The sequence below is a fragment of the Tachysurus fulvidraco genome, chromosome 22, assembly GCF_022655615.1.
Source record: "Tachysurus fulvidraco isolate hzauxx_2018 chromosome 22, HZAU_PFXX_2.0, whole genome shotgun sequence".
In the NCBI taxonomy this organism is placed as follows: Eukaryota; Metazoa; Chordata; class Actinopteri; order Siluriformes; family Bagridae; genus Tachysurus; species Tachysurus fulvidraco.
The window spans coordinates 9599280-9621905 of record NC_062539.1 but is presented as its reverse complement, the minus strand read 5'-3'; the positions used below and the strand labels follow the sequence as shown (position 1 = coordinate 9621905).

The 22626-nt window shown below is 38.3% G+C and overlaps 1 protein-coding gene across 3 annotated transcripts in view; it reads left to right on the top strand.

The window, feature by feature from the left end:
- The window catches only part of LOC113640669 (cullin-3-like), a 30582-nt gene extending 18669 nt beyond the window's left edge, over positions 1-11913 (top strand). For all 3 annotated transcript variants that reach the window (XM_027143265.2, XM_027143267.2, XM_027143264.2), the window contains 11 exons: positions 272-500; positions 645-790; positions 3701-3877; positions 4957-5127; positions 6307-6414; positions 6811-6935; positions 7311-7407; positions 7851-7985; positions 10491-10677; positions 11006-11151; positions 11376-11913. In XM_027143265.2, coding sequence (XP_026999066.1) covers positions 272-500; positions 645-790; positions 3701-3877; positions 4957-5127; positions 6307-6414; positions 6811-6935; positions 7311-7407; positions 7851-7985; positions 10491-10677; positions 11006-11151; positions 11376-11507 — 1653 coding nt within the window. In that variant the 3' untranslated portion in view covers positions 11508-11913. The remainder of the gene's footprint in view (positions 1-271; positions 501-644; positions 791-3700; positions 3878-4956; positions 5128-6306; positions 6415-6810; positions 6936-7310; positions 7408-7850; positions 7986-10490; positions 10678-11005; positions 11152-11375) is intronic.
- Positions 11914-22626: the final 10713 nt, after the last annotated feature.

The window sequence follows — 22626 nt, the reverse complement described above, 5'->3', positions numbered from 1 at the left end:
GGGTTTCCTCTGGGTACTCCGGTTTCTTCCCCCAGTCCAAAGGCATGTATATTGTAGGTTGATTGGCATCACAAAACTTTCCGTAGTGTGTATGTGGGTATATGAGTGAGTGTGCAATTGTGGCATGCGATAGACTGGCATCCTATCCTAGGATAGGCTCCAGGTTCCCCCTGACCCAGTAGGATAAGTGGTGAAGAGAATGGAGGGATGGATGGACTTAATAAGAGCAAGGACTTGTAACTTTTAACTTTTATTTCTGTTGTATATGCAGATGGAGAGTCAGAAGTTCCTGTCAGAGAACAGCGCCAGCGTGTATATAAGGAAAGTAGAGGCACGGCTAAACGAAGAGATTGAGCGAGTGATGCACTGCCTGGACAAATCCACAGAGGCGTCGATCCTCGAGGTTGTAGAGCGGGAGCTCATCTGCAAGCACATGAAGACCATTGTGGAGATGGAGAACTCTGGCCTAGTCCACATGCTGAAAAACGAAAAGACAGAAGGTGAGCGATTGTGTTATTCCCATGTTCTTATCTGTTGTAGTGAATAATTATTTTAAAAAGATGGCTTGCTTGCTTACATTCTCTCTCTCTCTCTCTCTCTCTCGCTCTTTTCTCTCACTCCAACCCCCACCCCCACCCCCTCAGATCTGGCCTGTATGTATAGGTTATTCGACAGGGTTGCAGATGGGCCGAAAGTAATGTGTGAGTGTATGAGTCGATATCTGAGAGAACAAGGGAGAGCGCTGGTGTCCGAGGAGGTAGAGGGCAAGAATCCTATCGACTACATACAGGCAAGCAACCCCCCAAACCTGCTGCTGCACTGAGCTTGTGATAAAAGGCAGTATTTGTCATTATAAGCTCAGAGAGCTGGTGTATTTTTTCTGTAAATACAACTCTCGTGGTCACTTACGATAAGAAACTTTATTGATCCACAGTGGGGAAATTCACTCATCACAGTAGCTCACAGTCAAAGGGCAGATATTAAAGACTTACAATAGGAAGAAAGACATGTCTAATATAAGACAATATTAATAAAAGTAGCAGGAAAAATAAAGGAAGAATTATATAAAAAAAAAAAAAAAAGGCTGCCACTCTTGCGGCACCATCTAGTAAATACCCTGTTAAAGGAACACTTTTTACCCACATTTGTAGCACAGCCAATGATTCCAGCCCTGAAAAACATACAAGTAGTAAAGGGCAATGTAGTGACATGCTTTTAGCAAGAGGGAAGAAACCAGAGAACCTGGAGGAAAGCCACACAGATGAAGAGCACATGCACAGAAACTCCATACACACAGCAGCGCATCACCAGTGTGCTCATGAGGATGGATTATTCAGAATGTCACCACATATTTATCAGCAGACACACAGACTGTCTCCCTCTGTTCACAATCACGCATCCCTTCATCTGTCTTCTGTCCTTCTCCATGTGTTCAAGCTCCTCATTAGTATTTGTTTTATATTTGCCTTTACATTTTCATTTACAAGTCTGCTTCAGTTCAGCAGATTTTCCCTTATTTTTTAGGCAGGAGTTGTAATGGTAATTTCCCCAAACAGAATACAAAATGATATGATCAACTATTGTTTTGTAAGTCAGTCATGGCTCATTTCATATTAACGTTTATTGTAACCTAATTCTTGTCAAGTCAAATGTGTATAACACAGTACCACTAAGATCTACCAAAGTAACAACTACCATTTTTTGAAGGTTCTTTATACCATCCTTTGAGGTCCATGCTTGTGTGTGCAGTAGAGAGCAACGTTTTCATTTGATGTTTTCATTTGCAGTGAACACATTGCTGAGTTATTAAGTAACCCCAGAGCTGTATTTAACTGCATGGACACCATTTTGGTTATAGGGATTTAGCTTGTCTTTTCCACCTATAGCCCTGGCATACTGTACAATTATTAATAGGTTGCTCATTTGGACTAATGTCATTGACCATAAAAGCAGTGTCACAGCGAATGTCTAAATAATTCTGTTGAATTTTTCTTCATTGCTTGTAGAAAATGAGAAATCTCATTTGATTCAGTATTTGAATTTTGTGAGAAAGGTTAAACGGAGTTAATTAAGTCTGATTAAACTTTAATTACAACTAGAAGGTATACAATCCATTATTGGAGCTCTGTCTCTCTCTGTTTCTCTGTCTGTCTCTCTCTCTCTCTCTCTCTCTCTCTCTCTCTCTCTCTCTCTCTCTCTCTCTCCTTTTGTCTGCATAGAATCCGTGAACTTTGTGTCTCATTGGTACATAGCCAGCTAACCATTTTGAGCTAGAATAAGAAAACTGTTACTTTGCTAGTAAAACGTGGCAGTAAATGATCTCACTTCATTGTGAGGATGTTATAAAATTAAACTTAATGTTAAGCATGTGGAATGTTTGAAGAGATTAGCTTCCAGTTTACTAGGACTGGGATACATTATCAGTTATTATATATGAGGTAATTGTAGTGTTTGTATTAGACAAGATGCACTACAGGTAACCTCAGACTCTAGACAAGAACTGATCTGATTTTCTGATCAATTGCTTTTGTCCCAGTTTATAACCTATTGTACAATTTGACACTGATAATGGTGGATCAAAATTTTCGCTTCCTGGTGGTACAGCCGCCTCTCATGCTCTCATTGGCGCGGCCCGTGTTCAGGAGCTAATCCGGCCACTGAAGAGTTAAATCTCTGGTCCCAAGTCTGGAAAAAATTGGGAGGGTTGCATCAGGAAGGGCATCCAGCATAAAACCTGTGCCAAATCTATTATGTGGACCATGTGATCTGCTGTGTTGACCCTGAACAGGGAGCGGCTAAAAGAACATCAATGCTGGACCAAGATTTCTTTCAGGTCATTAAAGGTGACCTGATATGTAACTCAGGCTATTGTCTTGGAGTTAGGAGCACTTAGGTTGGACTACAGACAAAGAAAAGTTCAGATTAACACTGCAAGCTTTGGTATTTGCTTTCTGCATTCTGTAGTAAATTAACACTGAGTTGTACCATCAAAATTCAAAAAGCAAAATTAGCTAGTTCTTAAAAATACTATATATTTGGTAAAATATTCTATTCCTAAACTTCAGTACCTTGGACAGACAAAATGCAAAAGTGGATGCAGCGTTACAGACTAAAGCTGTTTGCAAGTGACATTTTTGCTAACTTTGCTTTTGAGGCAAGGGAGAAAACAGACACCAGTATGAAAGCAGGGCTTAAATAAATCTCCCCACTGCAGAACCGGCAAGAAGAGCATCTTGCTCACATGCATTAAAAAGATAAAGATATTCATGTGTAGAACGATCTATGGGATTATGCGTTTAATCCTATACTTTTTTGATATTTGACCTTAAGCTTTCTTCTGACTAAACATGATTTAGTTGAATGTACAATCTGAAAAAGGTTTCTTGCCCCTGCCTACTCTCTTCCATTCAATTCTACCATAAATGTCCTTAAAATTGACATTAATTTATTTGACTTTTATCCACAGCAGATAAATGTAATGCATAATCCAAGAACACTAAAGCACCTTGGTTTAGTCATAGAGGTTGCCACAAGTATTATTTGTATTGAAGCTGAATTCTTCAACAGATGGTAATGGAACTTAAATATGTTAAGTGACATAACATGGAACAAAGAAGGAAAAAAGATCAGTAGAATAATATTAGACTGACAAACCGATATAAATGCTGTGGCTAAATGTCACTGTGTTTGTGTTGCACAGGGCCTGCTGGACTTGAAGACACGCTTTGACCACTTCCTGCAGGAATCATTTAGTAACGACCGGCTCTTTAAACAGACCATCGCCAGAGAATTCGAGTACTTCTTGCACCTCAACTCCCGATCACCCGAATACCTCTCGCTCTTCATTGATGACAAGCTGAAGAAAGGAGTCAAAGGAGTATGTTTTTTCTTACTATTTGTGCTTATTTATATATTCTTATATTTATCCTGATGGTCCTAGAAATTAAATTGTGGCATAGAAAACTTTAGTATTACAATTATTGCCACATATACATTATAGCACAGTGGAATTCTCTTCTTCGCATGCAGGTTTTGGTTGGAGCGCATCACAGAAAGTGTGTCTTGAAATCTGTAGTCCGTTAATTTGGTGACCTCCAGCTTAAATTACCCTGAAGAATGAATTACACTTGTGTTCTTTTTTTTTTTAGACCGATATCCAGATGTAGGAAAGGAATCCCAAAAAAATGAAAGATACTTATTCCAAACATCACACCTGTATGTGTCCATTCTAAAGGCGTGAGAGTTAACACAGATTTAGTCACCCTGTGCTGTAATAATATCGTCCACTCTTCTGGGAAGGCTTTCTGCTAGATTTTGGAGTGTGACTAGGGGAAAGTAGTGAGGTCAGGAATTAATATATGGAGAGGAGGCCTGGGTTTCAGCGTTCCAGTTTATCCCACAGGTATTCCGATTAAAGTTGAGGTCCGGGTTCTGTGTAGTCCAATCGAGAATTTCTACCTCGGCAAACCATGTCTTCATGGAGCTTAAGGAATAGTCATGCTTGAACAGGTTTGGGCCTTTTAGTGCCACTGAAAGGAAATTGTAATGCTACAGCATAAAAAACATCCTATGCAATTGTGTGCTTCCAGCTTTGTGGCAATAGTTTGGAGAAGGCTTGTGTATATGGGTGTGATGGTCAGATGTACACAGGGTTTTACTCTATGAGGCTGATCCAGTTAGTTAGCAGCAGCCAGGGCGAGTTTGTATGTAGTGTGTGCTGAAGCCGACAGGTGTGCTGAAGCCGACAGGAGTGGTGGTGTTACCTTCTGCTGCAGTAGCTCATCCACCTTTGTCTTCCTCACTGTGCATTCTGAGAGCATGTTTGTACAGAGTGGTTATTTACTTTACCATAATTACTGTTATCAGTTGTGCTGTATTAATAGAAGTATTTTGTTGATTTAAGTTTCTGCAATTTTGTGCACACAATGAATGCACGTGTTATTTGGTGGTTTGTAGCTGACTGAGCAGGAGGTCGAGGGCATCCTGGACAAGTCTATGGTGCTCTTCCGGTTCATGCAGGAGAAAGATGTTTTTGAGCGTTACTACAAACAGCACTTGGCCAGAAGGCTTCTCACTAATAAGAGCGTCTCGGACGACTCCGAGAAAAATATGATCTTCAAGCTTAAGGTATGAGGCTATCAGTGCTCCCTCTTTTATACTCTCTTCCACTCTTCTCTCTTACATTCTGCTGTTCTTTTTATTTGTTTGTTTGTTTGTTTATTTTTCCATTCATTTATTCCATCATTAAACTTTAAAGTGCAGCTGCTATACTTCAGTGGTCATCTAACACTTGTTAATTGGCCATTTTACTAGTTACTTAAATGGAAGAAGGTTATATTCAAAAGATGAGCATAAGAAAGTTGTAGTTTTATTTTTCTGAGCTTTTCCTGATCTAGATGTGTTAAACAAATTAGGACATGAAAAATGTTTTTGAACCCATCCTTATTCTCCCACGCACAAATATTCAGTCGTCTGCTCTGTTAAAATAATTGATTATATAGTTAATAGTTCTTAATAATTAATTAATTAAACTTATGCTCTTGCTTTGAGCAAAGGCATTCTCTTTTGAAGACTGCAATTCATGTTAAAATGTAAAAACATGAAGAAATGGACATGGAAGAAAAGCAAGCTATTTTGAACCGGCAGTGCATAAGCTTTTAGCCATAAAAACTATTGTTTACTGTATCACAATTCACTGTTGAAGATGACTTTTGAAATCATTGAGGCCATTTGGTAGATTATTAACCTCTACCAAAGTGATGGAAAGGCCAAAGTGTGGAGAAAGAAAGGATCTGCTGATGATCCAAAACATGCAAAACATGCAAAAACAGGAGAATTGGATGTGCTGTATAATGACACTACAGGCAAAAGCAGCCTAATGTGCCGAGATGTCTGTACATTGGCTGTTGCCATGAAAACGAACGTTGCAAACTTTCACCAGCAGCCAGAGCAAGTGTGAAACACACAAATAGCAGGTTACAGGCCACAAGGTGCAATTTAAAGCAAATCATTAAGACTTGCACAGAACTTGAGAGTTACTTTCAGGGGCAGATAAGCATTTTTATTTTTTCAATTTCTTCAGGCATCATTGCCTGTTAGTCTGTCAGATCTGTTAGAGTTTTGAATTGATTTAATATCCATATCTAGCTGGTGGCCCAGCAATGTTAGAAGTGATTGTATGAATTACAACCTATAGAAACCTGAGAATGTTGAAGCTTTGTTTTTTCCTGCATTTTAGTTTTACAGTTTCAGCTCTTCTACTCTTAATAAACCATTAATTACATGCTGATGATTTCTGTGCTGCAGACAGAGTGTGGTTGTCAGTTCACCTCTAAACTAGAAGGCATGTTCAGGGACATAAGCATCTCTAACACCACCATGGACGAGTTCCGGCAGCACCTGCAGTCCACTGGGGTAAGAAACCACCACAACCAGTTCATAAACACTAAACCATTCAACATATCTAGTACAACACCAAGCAACAGATAATCACCATTTTATAAGCTCTAAGTGTATCACTGATATCTCAATATAAATACTGAATGTCTTTCAAGGTGGAGTTTTCCTTTCATTTCAGAAATGCTATAACAGCAGAATCATGAACAGAAACACACACACAAATAAACAACTAAAACCTATATAATAGCTAATGAGATTATTTGCCAAAAAATAGTTAGTCCAGCTGGGTCAGAAAATAATGTCTACATTTGACTGCTATGTCACACATGCTCCAAAAATGATGCGACTGTCCTGTACAAAGTGTTGGTCCAGCAGTACTTAAGGTGTGTATGTGGTCTTTCTTTGTCTCAGGTATCTCTAGGTGGTGTTGATCTCACCGTGAGAGTCCTGACTACAGGATACTGGCCTACACAGTCAGCTACACCCAAATGCAACATCCCTCACTCCCCTCGGCACGCCTTCGAGGTCTTTAGACGGTATGACATGCGGGTTCAAAACCCTGACTTGCAGACTTCACTACAGTCGTTTTGCTCCTCATGTGATAGTTGATGGTCTTTTGGTCATGCTAATTTTGCTGTGATGATAATCGGGTGGCAGGAAAATTTAAAACATGCCATTTTTTCCTTAAAGAACTTGGTGCATGGTACATGGTGCTGTATGCAGCATAAAGCTTTAGCTGATGCTTGGTGGGTTTTTTTTGCTGTAAATGACCTCACTGAACTCCTCACAAGGAGCAAGCCGATCAAGTTTCAAGCTATTGAATCAAGTGTGTAAAACATTGCTTCCATTTGCAGAACGGGGTATAAAGGGATCAAAGTTTGTGCATGAGCCGTCTGAACTGTTTATTACAGGTTTTACTTGGCCAAACACAGCGGACGGCAGCTCACACTGCAGCACCACATGGGCTCAGCAGACCTCAATGCTACTTTCTGTGGGCCTGTGAAAAAGGTAACACACAGTGTGCTATAAAGTGCGCAATAGTGCTCCATGATATAATCAAAAAGTTTATTAACTTTGTAAGATATCACAGAAAAAGGACCTTAAAATATACAAATGTTTAGAAAATATAGAACCTGAAGTTTTGTTTATGAACATATAACTACAATGACAATCTGAAGTGTAGTGGAAAGAATAAAAACAGCTACTAGGGCTATTACAGTACAAACCTGGAATAGAGATGGCTGCAGTTTCTAGATACAGCATATGAAGTCTTTTTTTTTTTTTTTTTTTTTTTTTTTTATGTGTTGGTAGTAATTTAATGCATATTATGTTTAAAGCCTAAATTTATGCCTATTATATAAATTTAGTTCTAAACATCTTTGAAGGTTTGTTAGTGGTTGCAATTCTAGCGGTGTGTCTGACATGCTCTGTTTTGTTCTGTATCTCTGTAGAAGGATGGTTCGGAGGTGGGTGTAGGAGGTGCACAGGTAACAGGCTCCAACACAAGGAAGCACATACTACAGGTGTCCACCTTCCAGATGACCATCCTCATGCTCTTCAACAGCAGAGAAAAGTGCACTTTTGAGGTACAACAGTGCTCATGTTTACTGCGTTTATTCTCAACATATAATTTGCAGCTGCAGCAGTAGACATAGCAGTAAAAGTAATAGAAGCTGTAGTAGCAGTAACAGAAGCAGCAGTAGTAGATGTAGCAGTAACAGATGCAGCAGTAGCAGAAGCAGCACTAACAGTAGTAGATTTAGTAGTAACAGAAGCAGCAGTAGTAGACGTACAGTAGTAGTAAAAGAAGCAGCAGTAGCAGTAACAGAAGCAGCAGTAACAGAAGCAGCAGTAGTAGACTTAGTAGTAACACAAGCAGCAGTAAAAGAAGTAGCAGAAGAAGTAGTAGCAGAAGCAGCAGTAGACATAGTAGTAACAGTAGTAGATGTAGCAGTAACAGAAGCAGCAGTAACAGTAGTAGATGTAGCAGTAACAGAAGCAGCAGTAACAGTAGTAGATGTAGCAGTAACAGAAGCAGCAGTAACAGTAGTAGACATAGCAGTAGTAGACGTAGTAGTAACAGAAGCAGCAGTAGTAGACGTAGCAGTAGCAGAAGCAGTAGTAGACATAGTAGTAACAGAAGCAGCAGTAGTAGACGTAGCAGAAGCAGTAGTAGACGTAGCAGTAGCAGAAGCAGTAGTAGACATAGTAGTAACAGAAGCAGCAGTAGTAGACGTAGCAGAAGCAGTAGTAGACGTAGTAGTAACAGAAGCAGCAGTAACAGTAGTAGATGTAGCAGTAACAGAAGCAGCAGCAGTAGTAGATGTAGTAGTAAAAGAAGCAGCAGTACCAGAAGCAGCAGTAGTAGACTTAGTAGTATCACAAGCAGTAGTAACAGAAGTAGAAGCGGCAGTAACAGAAGCGGCAGTAACAGAAGCGGCAGTAACAGAAGCGGCAGTAACAGAAGCGGCAGTAACAGAAGCAGCAGTAGTAGACTTAGTAGTAACAGAAGTAGCAGCAGTGGTGTCAAAAGAATTCACATTCATTACTCAGGTAGAAGTATAGATACTAGGGTTTAAAAAGACTTCTGTAGAAGTTGAAGCATCAACTCAAACTTTTTTCTCAATTAAAAGTACTGGTTTCAAAACTACTTTATTAAAGTAAAAGTAATGTAAGGAAAAAATGCCAGTAAGGACAAAAACTTAGCTGTGCCAATAGTTGGGCCTATTACCTCTTTACAAGGACCTATAGGGCCCCATACAGGCGTGTGTCTTTAGTACATACCTTATCAACCACCTGTAGATTATAGCTTTGCACAATTAACTTACTGCATATAGTAACAATATAAGCTCTGATAACATTTGGATGAATTTGAATTTCAAATCTTACACCGAGCCACCAAACTAGTTTGCAATGTTGAATCATAGCCTACTGGTAGCAAGCAAACCATTGGCATGTACCCAAGTTTGCCACAGCAAACATTGCAAATTTATCATTATTAGTGCGTTACTAGGTCACTACAGTATTGTCAATAATCGACTGATAATAACATATAGCTTTGACTATAACTATAGCTTTGCAAAATTAACTTACAAATATAGCAATAATTTAAGCTCAGATAACATTTGGCTAAAGTCGAATTTCAAATTTGTTAATAATTGGGCAAAAAATAAAAATTTCAGCTTTTTTAAATTAGATGGCGCGTAGCTTACAGCGCATGCACAATGAGTTCTTTTTCCATCACCATTTCAAACAATTCTTCCAGGTACAGCCATGGATGTATAAGGGTTGGAGTTGGTTGGTCTTCCTGGCTTGCTGGCGCTGGTGCTTGGTTGTTGAGACATTGAGTTTTGAGTCTCTGCCACTGACACCTTCGTACTTGGCTCCGTCTGCTATGTCCAGCATTGGGTAACTGAAGTGTGACGTGATTTGTGTCATGTGCAGGTGCGATGGGTCGCGTACAAACCAATAGGGTGTCGGAATGGTATATGTTTATACTTCTCATCCAACCACAATCAAATTCTCTCTATCCGGATGGCACGATTTATCTTGATAGGTTTTTTGAATGATGACAAGCCGGAATGAAATCAAGACGAAATGGAATAGGAGTAACGAGGCTATTTTTAAAATGTAAGGAGTAGAAAGTAATTGCGTGAAAATGTAAGGAGCAGAAGTAAAAAGTCTGCTAAAAAATAATTACTCCATTAAAGTATAGATACTCAAAATTTCTACTTAAGTAAGGTAACAAAGTATTTGTACTTCGTTACTTGACACCTCTGAGTAGCCCTAACAGGAGTAGCCCTAACAGGAGTAGCCCTAACAGGAGTAGCCCTAACGGAACGGAATTAGCAGTAACAGTAGTAGACGCAGCAGTAACAGAAGCAGTAGTAACAGAATTAGCAGTAACAGAAGTAGACGCAGCAGTAACAGAAGCAGTAGTAACAGAATTAGCAGTAACAGAAGTAGAAGCAGCAGTAAGAGTAGTGGAAGTAGTATTAGCTGTAGCAGAGTAGTAATTTAATGTATTAACATACTAAGTCCATGTGTTTTATTGGCAGCAATTTAAGTTTTGATACTGTGATCCACTGTAGGAGATCCAGCAGGAGACAGATATCCCAGAGCGGGAGCTGGTACGAGCATTGCAGTCTCTGGCGTGTGGAAAACCAACACAGCGAGTGCTTACCAAGGAGCCAAAGAGCAAAGAGATTGAGAACGGCCACATGTTTACAGTCAACAACCAGTTTACCTCCAAACTGCATAGAGTGAAAATCCAGACAGGTAGAGCAATTCCACTCTTCTGTCAGTAGTGGAGGAAAGGGGACGCTGACGAGGCGGTTCACTTTCAAAGCTTTCTTCCACATTTCTCAAACGATTCCTGTTTGAGGAAATCATAATCACCAAAAAAAACTGACATGAAAGTAAGACACGAAAAAAGTAGCAGCACTTTAGCAGCTCCTGATGATTGTGATGAGGTGGACAAGTTAAATTAAGCAATTTGATTATAATCCATAATCCAATTTATTTATTTATTTACTTGTTTGTTTGTTTGTTTATTTTTGCTTTATGCTTATTTTTAACACACTTGTAATTACGTCTTGTGCTTCAGTTGCTGCTAAACAGGGGGAGTTGGACGTCGAGAGAAAGGAGACACGGCAGAAAGTGGACGATGACCGGAAACATGAAATCGAGGCAGCAATAGTACGCATCATGAAATCCAGAAAGAAGTTGCAGCACAATGTCCTTGTAGCAGAGGTGCGTGTTTCACTAACCATACATCTTTTATTTCATGTCTCATTCTAGATCATTTAGTACTGTAAGTCATCTGTGTTTATTTTCCATCCTGAATAATTATTAGGCAGTGTAGAGTCCTTCAAATGATGGGTTTTGCAGTAGAACATTGCTATGATGTTTTGTTGCTTTTTGTTTTTATTTTGTTTTATTTGTATTACGGTCAGATTTGTTTTTTCTTTCATCAGGTGACTCAGCAGTTACGGGCACGGTTCCTCTCTAGTCCAGTGGTGATTAAAAAGAGGATCGAAGGACTTATAGAAAGAGAATATTTGGCACGAACACCAGAGGATCGCAAAGTGTACACTTATGTGGCGTAGATATGGACACAGACAGAAGTGTGTGTGGGGGAGACTACATATGGACTGGGAGATTCATTTTAACAGATACATTTTGAACAAATGAAAACAAACACAAAGGATCCGAAATTAACAGCAAACAGAATTAAAAGAAAAAATCCATTAGAAGTGTTGTGGATGTATTGATTAGGCCACCATTTGCACTCCTGTTATGGATCTCAGCCACGGATGGATCCAGCTTCAAGCTTTTCACTGGTTTTTCTGTGAACAAACTGCCGTTCAAAGGAAACGAAATCAAATCCCTCGGGAAAATGTGAATGCAGCACGCAATGTTTTTTCATTATTGTTAAAAAAAAAAAAAAAAGGAAAAAAAAAAAAAAAGAAAATAAATGACAAAAAAAATTAAATAAAAAGGTTAATATTGAAACCTTTGCTGTGTTTTTGAGGTTTCAACAGTGAGCCAGTGGATTTAAAGGTGGGGTCTCTGTTGTTTGATAAATGCTTCATAAAACTGAGTCGGGCCGACAAACAAAACAAAACTAACGTGTAGCCAATGAGAAGAAAGGGGCGTGTCTTGTCAATATGGGTGGAGATAGTGTTCAGTGTGCATGTGTGACAGCAGAAAGCGGTTTTAACATTGACATGGAGGATAAAAACAAAGAAAGAAAGCGAAGAAAGGGTTACGATAAGGCAAGAAGTAGGACGTGTTAATATAGGATCAGCTTTCCAGCGCTGGAGAGAACTGAAGGAGCAGGAAGTTGGTGCATATTCACAGATTGGAGTTTCCCCGAGTCAATAACTCCTGAGCTAAACGCTGTTACTACACAATTAACACGTCTTCTTTCGTAGTAATGTAGAGAGGCAGCTACAACCGTGTTTTGTGTAGTAACAGTGTTTAGCTCAGGAGTTATTGACTCGGGAAACTCAACTTTATTAAAGACACCGAGACGTTTTTTTTTCCTTCTTAGGTGAATAACGTTGGTTTTGCTTTGTTACACAGAACTAATATAAGCCGTCCTTTGCCTGATTATGCTTGTGTGTCATTTTTTCTTGTTTGTTTATCTGCAATCATATTGTTCTTCCCTTCAGCTATGATAAAAACACATTTCTTTCCGTTAGTTGCCGGACTTACATATGTATGTGTGGGTGGAGCTATCAATACAGGGGTGGGACCCAATTGGGGTAGAGGTGATTTCAAATATCAACATTGGCTTTCAAACAACGGAGACCCTACCTTTAAATGAAATCGCAGCATGAACTGAACTAATGTCTGTATCATCAAAGCTTTCTATCAGTCACAAACACATGATCATTGTAGGAACAGTAAGCCTCTGAGAAAAATGAAAATGTACTGTTGGTATTTCCTACTTACTATTTATTCCCGTTTACTTTACAAGGATATGGAAAAGTGCAGCAAACCCATAAATACTTGAACAATCCGACTAATGAGATTTGACCCTAATTTGTAATGGGTTTTGGATCAAGTTGGCTGGTAAGACGTCTCTTTACACCTGTTTACTACTTACACAAAGATACCGTTGAATGGAAAACCTTCATATAATTTACATAGTGACAGATATTAGCTAGAAAAAATATTAAAGCAGTGCCTATTGAGTGTATATTTATTTATTATTATTTTGTTTTGTTTTTTCCATTTCCTAATAATTGGATGTTTTGTGTTTAAAAGCCATAACAGTTGTTTAATTTGGATTAATTTTTTTTATATATAGTTTCAGTTTTTTTTTCTCTCATCACAAAGTAAATGTATAAAAACACTAATTTGAGGATATGTTAGATTAAACAGAATGAGAACTTGTTGTTATGGTACACCAATCAGCATACTGTTGACTCTTGTCATTTCCTTCACTATTCATTTCATATAGTGACTAACATTTTGTCAACTGAGCAATTAAGGGCCTTGCTCAGGGGCACAGCGATGGTAACTTGGTGGACCTGGGATTTTCCAATCAGTAATCCCAGACCTTAAAATCTAAGCTACCACATCCTCCAGAGTTGTCGGAGTTCATCAGGCCTTTATACTTTAGGCTTGCCCAATTTTTCCCCTCAACACATCACCTTCAAGAGCTGACTGTTCATTCAGTCTAATATAACTGACCCCATGACAGTTGCCACTGTAACAAGATCAGATAATCTTATTCACTTCACCTCAATGATTTTAATATGATGCCTGATAAGCAAATACAGTAAGCTTACAGTGTGCACAGCAGAATGTTTTCATGTAAGTGGTATTACTAATAATTATTCATTTAGCAGCAAAGAATGAATAAACGAACCTTCATTTTTTTCCCTCTTTTCTTCTGTTAATCATTACAGATGTGTCTGTTTCAAGTGAACCCACCGGGAGCTAAGCACGGACAGCTTTTGATCACGGCCTGGCACACAGAGACGATTTAACAGCAAATCCACACACAGTCTTAATGTCTGGCTGCGGTTGATGAGAGCCCTGTATCTGTTGTATAACCCTCAACAAATTCACGATCAGATTAACACAAAACCTTTGAATGCATACAGTGAAGCATTTTACCTTTAATTTGGTTCCTTACAGTGAACTGCTTTTGCTGCACAGAGAGCAGAATGCACCTCCACATCCTGTAAAAGCTGACTTTTAAACGTCATCTTAATTGTCTGTACAAGCAGATGATTTCTTTTTAAGCTTCAAGTCATATGTCTAAGTTGTTTTTAAGTTTGCAGCATGTTAGAAGTGCTGACATTTGAGTTGCATATCGTTTCAAGATCCCTTTGTGTTTAAAATATCTGAAACTGTTATCATTTCTATTCGATTAGTGTCGTTTTTTTTTTTTTTTAAATAATATGGTGTCACTATAGCAAATATGAAAAAGATTCATTAAGGTGGCTACATGACTCATGGCTATAGAGTAGAACTGCAGTACTTTTCAGTTCCACTCCTACTAGACCATCACTGTGTGTAGTTGACGTTCACATACTGTACATCCACAACGTTTTTGAATTATGGGTCTCAGATCAGAGAAAACATCACTGAGCAGTGAGTTGAGTCAAAGGAGCTTGAATCATGATTGTAAGCCATCTTGAGCAGGCGTCAGGGGTCCGGTGTTTGCCGGTCATGGTGAGGATTCCCAGCTGCTCTGTGAAGACTCAGACTTCCTGCTGGATGCTGTGCGTCAATGCCAAGGACAGCAGGTGAGTTATTGCTGCTCTCTGATCTGAATCACATCCGGTGATGTCGGAATCTCTAAAGACTATTTTAATCAGAATTAGCTTTCTTACCAATTACAGCAGGTTTTTAAATGTACGAGGAATTTGCCTTGGTGCGTTGGTAGTAGTGCAGTATAATATTGTATAAAAAGTGAACCAGTGCAAACATTAAAATACATATGCTACATTCAGGGCAGATGGAAACGGTAGCAAGGAAAGGAGAAGGCAGGTGCAGTGTGCATGTCTGAGGCATGTGCTTTAATGTAATGCATATTAACACAACTAAGGGGGTTTGTGCATGAATGCAGTTAAGAGACTGTGATGGGTCCTGCATATTGTTAATGAGGCCAGTTGCTGATGGAAGGAAACATGAAGTTTTTGTCTTGATGGATCACAGTCTTCTGCAGGAGGGGAGTGCTTCAAAAATGTTGTGGAGAGGGTGAGAAAGCCTTGATTAGCCAATCTTAACTGCCCAGGATCCTGAACAGGTGGCAAATTGCAGCCAATCGTCTTTCCAGCAGAGCGGATGAGATTCCGGGGTCTGCGTTTTTGTCCCTGGTAGTGGCAGCAACGTACCAAGGAGGTGAATATAGACTATGGATGTAGAAGTGCACCACCATCATCTTTGGTAGGCTGAACTTCATTAGTTGCCACAGGAAGTACAACCACTGGTGCGCTTTTTTGCTTAGTCAATGCGCATCCCCCACTTTTCTTTTATTCTCTTTTTTTTTTATTTGGAAAAAGTCATTATATATAAAATTCTTTACAACATACCTTGAGGACCTTTTGACCTGAGTAACAAATTAAAGAAAAAACTACCCTAAAAAAGAAAACACTAAATCTTTGATTATATGAAAAAGAAAAGTATAAAACAGGAGCAAGCCCGCTTTGCACTTTGCACCCACCACTCTCTGCTCCATTGTGGTCCTATCCAAGATACGTTCTCACCTTATCTATTGTTTGTGGAGTCTCTGAACCTACTGACCCGAGTGTTTTTAAAGAGTAAATTCAGAATAAAAATAGCAAAGTTGAAAATGAACTTTGTCCTTAAGGGGTAAGCCTGGGGCAAGAGTTTTAAAGAAAAACTCCTGAGACGATATGAGTAAGAAATCGTGAGAAGAACCAGATTCATCTGAGTGATTGTGAGATTTTAAGTCTCAGTGAGTAAACAAAATTAATCCGATTCAGAGACGAACGTGAACAAACTGAAGTCGGACGGATCTCTGTAAAAAACACGTTAGATTTACTAAGACATAAAATGACATTGTTATTCTAATGATGTGTAATTGGGATTCTGTCAGTACTGCCAGAACTACAGAGACACCGTACATGGAAATGTTAAATAAAGGGAAAAAGATTGCAGATTAATAAAAAAATTAATAAAAAAAACTGCTTATCTCACACAGGGTCCGTCAAATCCTTGAGGTGTTATTCCAGGGGACGCCCTGGACAGTGCCAGCCCATCACACGAGACCGGTTTACACACACACTTTAGAGATGCAAATTGCCTACAACACGTCTTTAGACTGCGGAGAACACACACTCCCTGAAGTGGGAGGCAAACATGCTAACCACTATGATGCCTCCCATCACCCAAGCACTGATTTGCTGCCTCTAAAGAAGGGCAACATGTACATCCACAGATGCTGTGATCGTTCAGCTTTCACAGAGAACGGTTGAGAGCGAGTGTTTGGCTAAAGGTCATCATCATTACTCTGTGATATCCAGCAGTTACCCTCTGGCTCTCTGGGCCACCTGTTGCTTGGCAACTGCCTGGAGCGGAAAAGAAGCTGTTCCTTCTCTCACATTTAGCACATCTAAATGGGCAGCAGGGTATTTTGCCTCGTTATAGTGATTGATAGAAAGTAAAAAGTAGCAATATTCTCTTCATATTAATGCTTCCTGCCGTCTGAGCTTTGAGGTGGGGGAAAAAAGCAGTCTCTTTTTAATTCTCTATCCAAAGGTGTTGCTATTATGCGTCCTGTTTTTTGTCATGTGACTCATCTTATGCCTAATTCATTACTCAGACACAGCTTGTTTTTAAAGATACATGACACAAAAATGCATAGCAGTACTTTAGGTAGCGAGAGAGAGACTTCGCCAAAAGTATTGGAATGATGAGGCAGGTTGACTTTGTTTTGGTTATACAGTGAAGATATTAGGATCAGAAGATGATTAAGAGACAGTAGATCAGAATTGCAGCATTTATGTCCTGTTATTTACATCCAGTTGTGTTTAAAATAATAATAATTTAGAACATAGCACCTTAGGTGGCAGAGCACCCAATTCTTTGGTGAGCAATAGTATTGGATCGGATAGTCTTAAGTAAATACTTAGCGACATCACCAACCTGTAGCATTCATCTTTTGTGATGTTTTTCAGGCTTTTACTACAGATACTGACTGACTAACTCATTAAAGATTTACTGCTTGGTTTGTGTTACCATACCATCATTTCTGACAAAGCTATTATTCACCACTTTCAGGCTCTATGTGCTCTATGCTGTTCTCCAGCAATTAAACACTTGACAAAAAGATGAGAGCATAATTCACCAGATCCAAGTTCAATGTAGATTAAAGACTTCTCTCTTTAGCCAGACATACACATAATGCATCCCAATACAACCTTGTGCTCCAGTACATCTGATCTCTACTCAAGTGTTAAAGACTTTCTCGATGTTGTGTGATGTATGTTCTGTTGTATATTATGTGATTTGATATACTGTATGTATCTTATCCACATAATGTTGGTGTTTTCTCTTATTCAGCATATACCCAGTGTTACCGATCTAAGATGGAGGAGGAAATACTGTGGCACATGTGAGACTTTTATCATTAAAGTCATTTAGAATTTTTTTCTCAATTTCCAGTTGTGCTTGTTTGAGTGTGAAATTTTTCAGCTTTGGTTCAGTTTTATTTGTTTTTGTAGCAGTATGACCTCCTCAGCTAAAATATGACTTATCTCTTTATTTATGTTGTAATTACTTAACTCCTCTTGGATGAAGATGCACACGAGCACTTCTGGTAATCGGTGGAATTCATCATGTCTCTTATCAGAAAACTGAGAGAGGACTACTCCTTCCAGAAGACTGCAGCAAATCCACAAACCTTGCTTGTCTCGAACAGATCCAGTAAGAAGCTAGAAATTTTTAGAGCTACAGTACATCTGTAAGAATTGTTCCTAATATTTTCACACATCAAAATAATAATAATCAGGGCTCAGTTTCCCCAAAGCATTGTAAAGTTTGGATCTTTTTAAATGGTAGTGAGAGCATTCAGTGTCATGTATGTTCTTCCATTTAACCGGGACTTTTGTGCTGTTACGCTTTGGGACACTGAGTTTATCATAGTAAATCTAAAAGCTTGATAATTAATCAGAGTCTTGTGTATAAAGCTCATGTTTGTTAACTCATGATGACCACCTGTTATTAGTGTAGTGTGTAAAAAGGAAACCTGGGATCAACTGGACTGTTTATCGTGTGTTGTACTTTACAAGCAGAATAGATTAGATATTAATAAGTATGCTGTACAAAGGAACTGAATCCTGAATCTAAATCTCAGTGGATTATTATTATGATTATTATGATTATGATTATTATTATTATTAGTAGTAGTAGTAGTAGTAGTAGTAGTATTTATGTACATTTTTTGGAATAAAGTTTACTATTTAACTAGCTATATGACTTTGATACATAGCCAGATTATCACTTCAGCTTTAATATTAGAATAGATGGCGCATTTAAAGAAAATTTGGACTGAAGTGGTGTGTAGACTTCATTTTACAGTTAAACATTGGACAGTATGAAGCGATGCTTATACTGAACCTGAACAGCCTCATAACACATGCTTTGTACAGTCACTCAAACCCTTTTCTGTATGAACAATAGTTCAGGGAAAAGTCAGTTTTGATGGAAAATGCTTCAGTTGGTATGAAGACAAAGCAGTATTCTTTTTACAGCTATGGACAGAAAAGTCTATTCAAGTAGCCAAGTTTTTAAGAAACTGGCTAAAAAAAACTAGTAGAAGCTGGATATCAATAAATACCTCGGTGTCTGACTTAAAACGGCCAAAAATGATTATTAAGCTGTGAAAGATATCAGCAAGTCTACTGTATAAGTAAACACAAATCCATGCTTAGAAAAGTATAGAAATAATTTGCTCCTCTGTGTTTCCTCTGTTTTTTTGCCTCTGTGTTCTCAGGAGGCTTAAAAAAGCCAAGGAGGATTTACATGGTGACGTTTTATCTCTCTGATGCGGAAGCACAAGATTATTTAAAGCAGTTAAAAACACACTATTTTCATCCCTTCATGGTTGTTGACAGTAAATATGGAAAGAAGAAGAAGGAGGAGGAGGAGGAATGTACAGTGTGATACAGAATAGAAATAGCCAGGAGTAATTGGTAACCCTGGGTAAAGTATGAGCAGTGTGAAACAAGAGACAAGCTAACCAAGGATTTTGTTTCCTCTCGGTTTACAATGACCCAGGGTTAACTATATAGTGAGCGCTAGAATGTCCAGAATCGGCGCTTTAACCTTTCATCTTATTCAGTTTAATATTCAATGATTAATTTTAAAGCACGTTGTCAAGTTGCTGCAGTAAAACTAGGAACAAGAGAAGCGTTTTGTTATGACTCAGCCTGGACTTTGGCCACGTGCAGTGAACTGTTTTGTTTGTTTCTCGTCACGTGTCTGCCCCGCCTTCGTCTGCTCCTCCCTGTCACCACACCTGCTCCTCATTGTGTCATCATTGTCCTTTGTATTTAAGTGTGCCGCGTTGCCGATGGCAGCGTGGAATCTACTGTTGTCTTGCCCTGTCTTTAGTGTTTCTTTCGTTATTAAACCCTGTTGTGTTTTGCTATCCTGCGTCTGGGTCCGCTTCCTGCGTCATGACACGTTTATGTATAAATGAAGAAGGAATGTGAATGTGGATTAACTGACAAATCCTGGAGGTTTAAAGAGTTTTTTTAAAAAGGACTTTTTGCTCTTGGATTTGAGAATACGTTGATTGTCATTTTGATGGTTTTGCCATATAATCGCTTTGCAGACTTCTGTGTTATTACTGCTACCCAAAATAAATCTCAGAAATAAAGGATCTGAATGTTGCTTATTCAGTCGCATGGTTTGAGAAATTCCTGTATGTAGGAGCAGGATTCCAGGTTTGTTTTTCCTTCTGCTTGGGTAAATGAATATCATTTCTTTCTTAAGCATTATCCGGTGTGTTAAACTGTGTTGTGCTTTGATTAAATAGCTGTTTAATAACAAAACAACAAAACTTTAAATTGCCTGCCACTTCCAAATCTTTAGTCATAAAGTATTTTGAAGCCTTTTCACATCCATCCTTATTCCAAAAATAATGAATTGGTGAGCTGAAAACTAAAGAGAAAGCATGTCACACTCTGAGGTGCTCTGTTTTACTCTGCATTAACATCTTAATTTAGTTAATGAAGACAAATCAATCCATTCATTCTAATTAACACACACACACCGCTGGTTTCTCATATCACTACAGGAGTGCACATGAAATAGGATACATTAACAGACTTTGTATTGAATCTGTCTCTGCACTTTTTTTGTTTACCTCACTGCAGACATTTAATTCCACAATACATTAGATCAAATTCTGTGGCACATGATAGTTCTGCTGGATTGAGAAGGCCTTCGCTTTTATACCAGTCAATGATGTGATACTGATATTGTGAAATGACATCATAACACATTTCCCTGTGTGTAGCACTGTTGTTGTTTTTTTTTGTTTTTTTTTTATTACATTATCATCCTGATGGACTTTGTCAGGATCTGGTTGAAAAGACAGATGCAAAGCAAATGCAGAATTTAGTAAACTTAACTTAACAACCATGAAACGTGACAGAACATGTAGAAAAGGATGCTGAAGTGCAGTGACATATATAAGGGTCCTAATCAGGGTGAAAATCAGGCACGGGTGCAAACGAATAGGATGCGTGACCTTCTGGGGCTGATGGGAAATGTAGTTCAGTAGCCTATGGGAACTATCGTGACAAACTGTTAGATTCATCTTCATTTTAAAGGCTCAGAGATCATGAAATTTTAGCTAAAGATCCATTAGACTTATTGTGATTTTCTTTCCTTTCCCATTATACAGCCATTTAAAGACACTGATCATGGAACCCTGGTTTGTCTCTTCTCTGCTGCATGGAAGACGAGCGTGAATTATAACAAAAGCCTATAAAAAACCTATTAATGAAAAAAAGTTTATTGGATAATCAGCATAGCTTAGCAAAGTGGTGTAATTAAGCTTTATTAAGGTACTGAGTCATTTCTTCTTCAGCATGTTTTAGGGAGAGTGTAGAAAATTACATTTTTGATGGTTACTGAAGGTACGTGATTAGGATCAAGTGATTGCAATGACCTCAAATGATAGCAATCAGCTCTAATAACTGTGATCAATCTGATTATGTTCTGAACTTATCTCCCACTATGTGCAATTTTCTATTGATAAAAATACAATGAGGAATAAAATTTCATACCATACATATCTTTGGTCCATACAAAAGGATAAATGCAGCTTATTTAAATGAATCCCACAGTTCATTGCTGGATCTACAGGAGTAATGCAGTCAAGACTCATTTGTGTATTCTTACCAAACTACAGTTTTCTCATGGGTTTTATATTTATACTAAGATTACCTGGCAATTCAGATAATAAGACAGCTGTAAATAGTGTCTGTTACACCAAAATCCGGCCTTGCGTCAAGCAAATAAACAAGATCATATAGACTCTTTGCTGAGATGCAATGAGACTTCAAGCAATGTTTAAAAACCTACTTCTTCCTCAACTACTTCAACTAATGCTTAAAAAAATAAATAAAACTAATCTCTTATCTTTGTGCTTTTCTTTTAACTATTATTACCTCCCTATTAGAGTTTAAGACTGGTGTTATTTTTAATCTGTGTCCTATTGAAAATAGCAAAATAACAGACTTTGTATTGCCATAATGTTGAATTTAGTTAGTTATTTAATTAATACCACAAACAGAATTGAATTCTCTCACTGGTTAGAAAGTGTTGATTTATCTACTTTATAATTTAAGATCTTCTGACCAATCCCGTTCGAGACCTCGATTGCTCTGTAGTGACATTTTACTACACGCCTGTGTATAATTGAGTCAAATGCGTCGCCCTCTAGTGGCGAGATTGTGAGAGTTCAATTATATTACTTTCTAATAGTATAGCTAGGTTATTTTATACCGTGCTTTTATTAATTCAGTTTATGTGCTAATAATCTCAAACATTACTGCTTAGTGTGATTTTATTTTGCACTGGGCTTTATTTTTAATGATACATTTTTTTTTAAAGATCTGATTATTAAAATCTTACTGGAACTCTGCTTGTATTTGATTGGCAATTATGTAACATCATTAAAAGGTGCTACAATCCTGAAAGTTATTTTAATGCTAATGCAATCAAGGCAGAAATGTTAAGATGTTAAGATGTTAACATTTTTAAACTAGTGTTGTGTCAGTCAGCTGTACGGTCTGGTCCTTATCAGCAATCAAATCCATTACTTCCTCAGAAGCTCTCGGTTGCACTGTTATAAACTGTTGTAGAAAGGATATTATTTACATTTACACTATTTACTGTAGAGTGTCACCCAAATGAGGATGGGTTCCCTTCTGAGTCTGGTTCCTCTCAAGGTTTCTTCCTCACATAATCTCGGAGAGTTTTTCCCTGCCACCATTGCTTGCTCATTAGGGATATATACATGTATGTGTGTATATATGTATGTATGTGTGTATATCTGTATGTGTATATATGTGTGTCTGTGTGTATATGTATATATGTTAAACTTTAATTAATTTATTTTTTATTTTTATACTTATTTCTTTTTTGGAGGCTGAGATGAGCTCAGCCACCAAATCCAACCTCAGGAGACTACAGAGGGGAGTCCGGACTGCTGAGTGAATCATT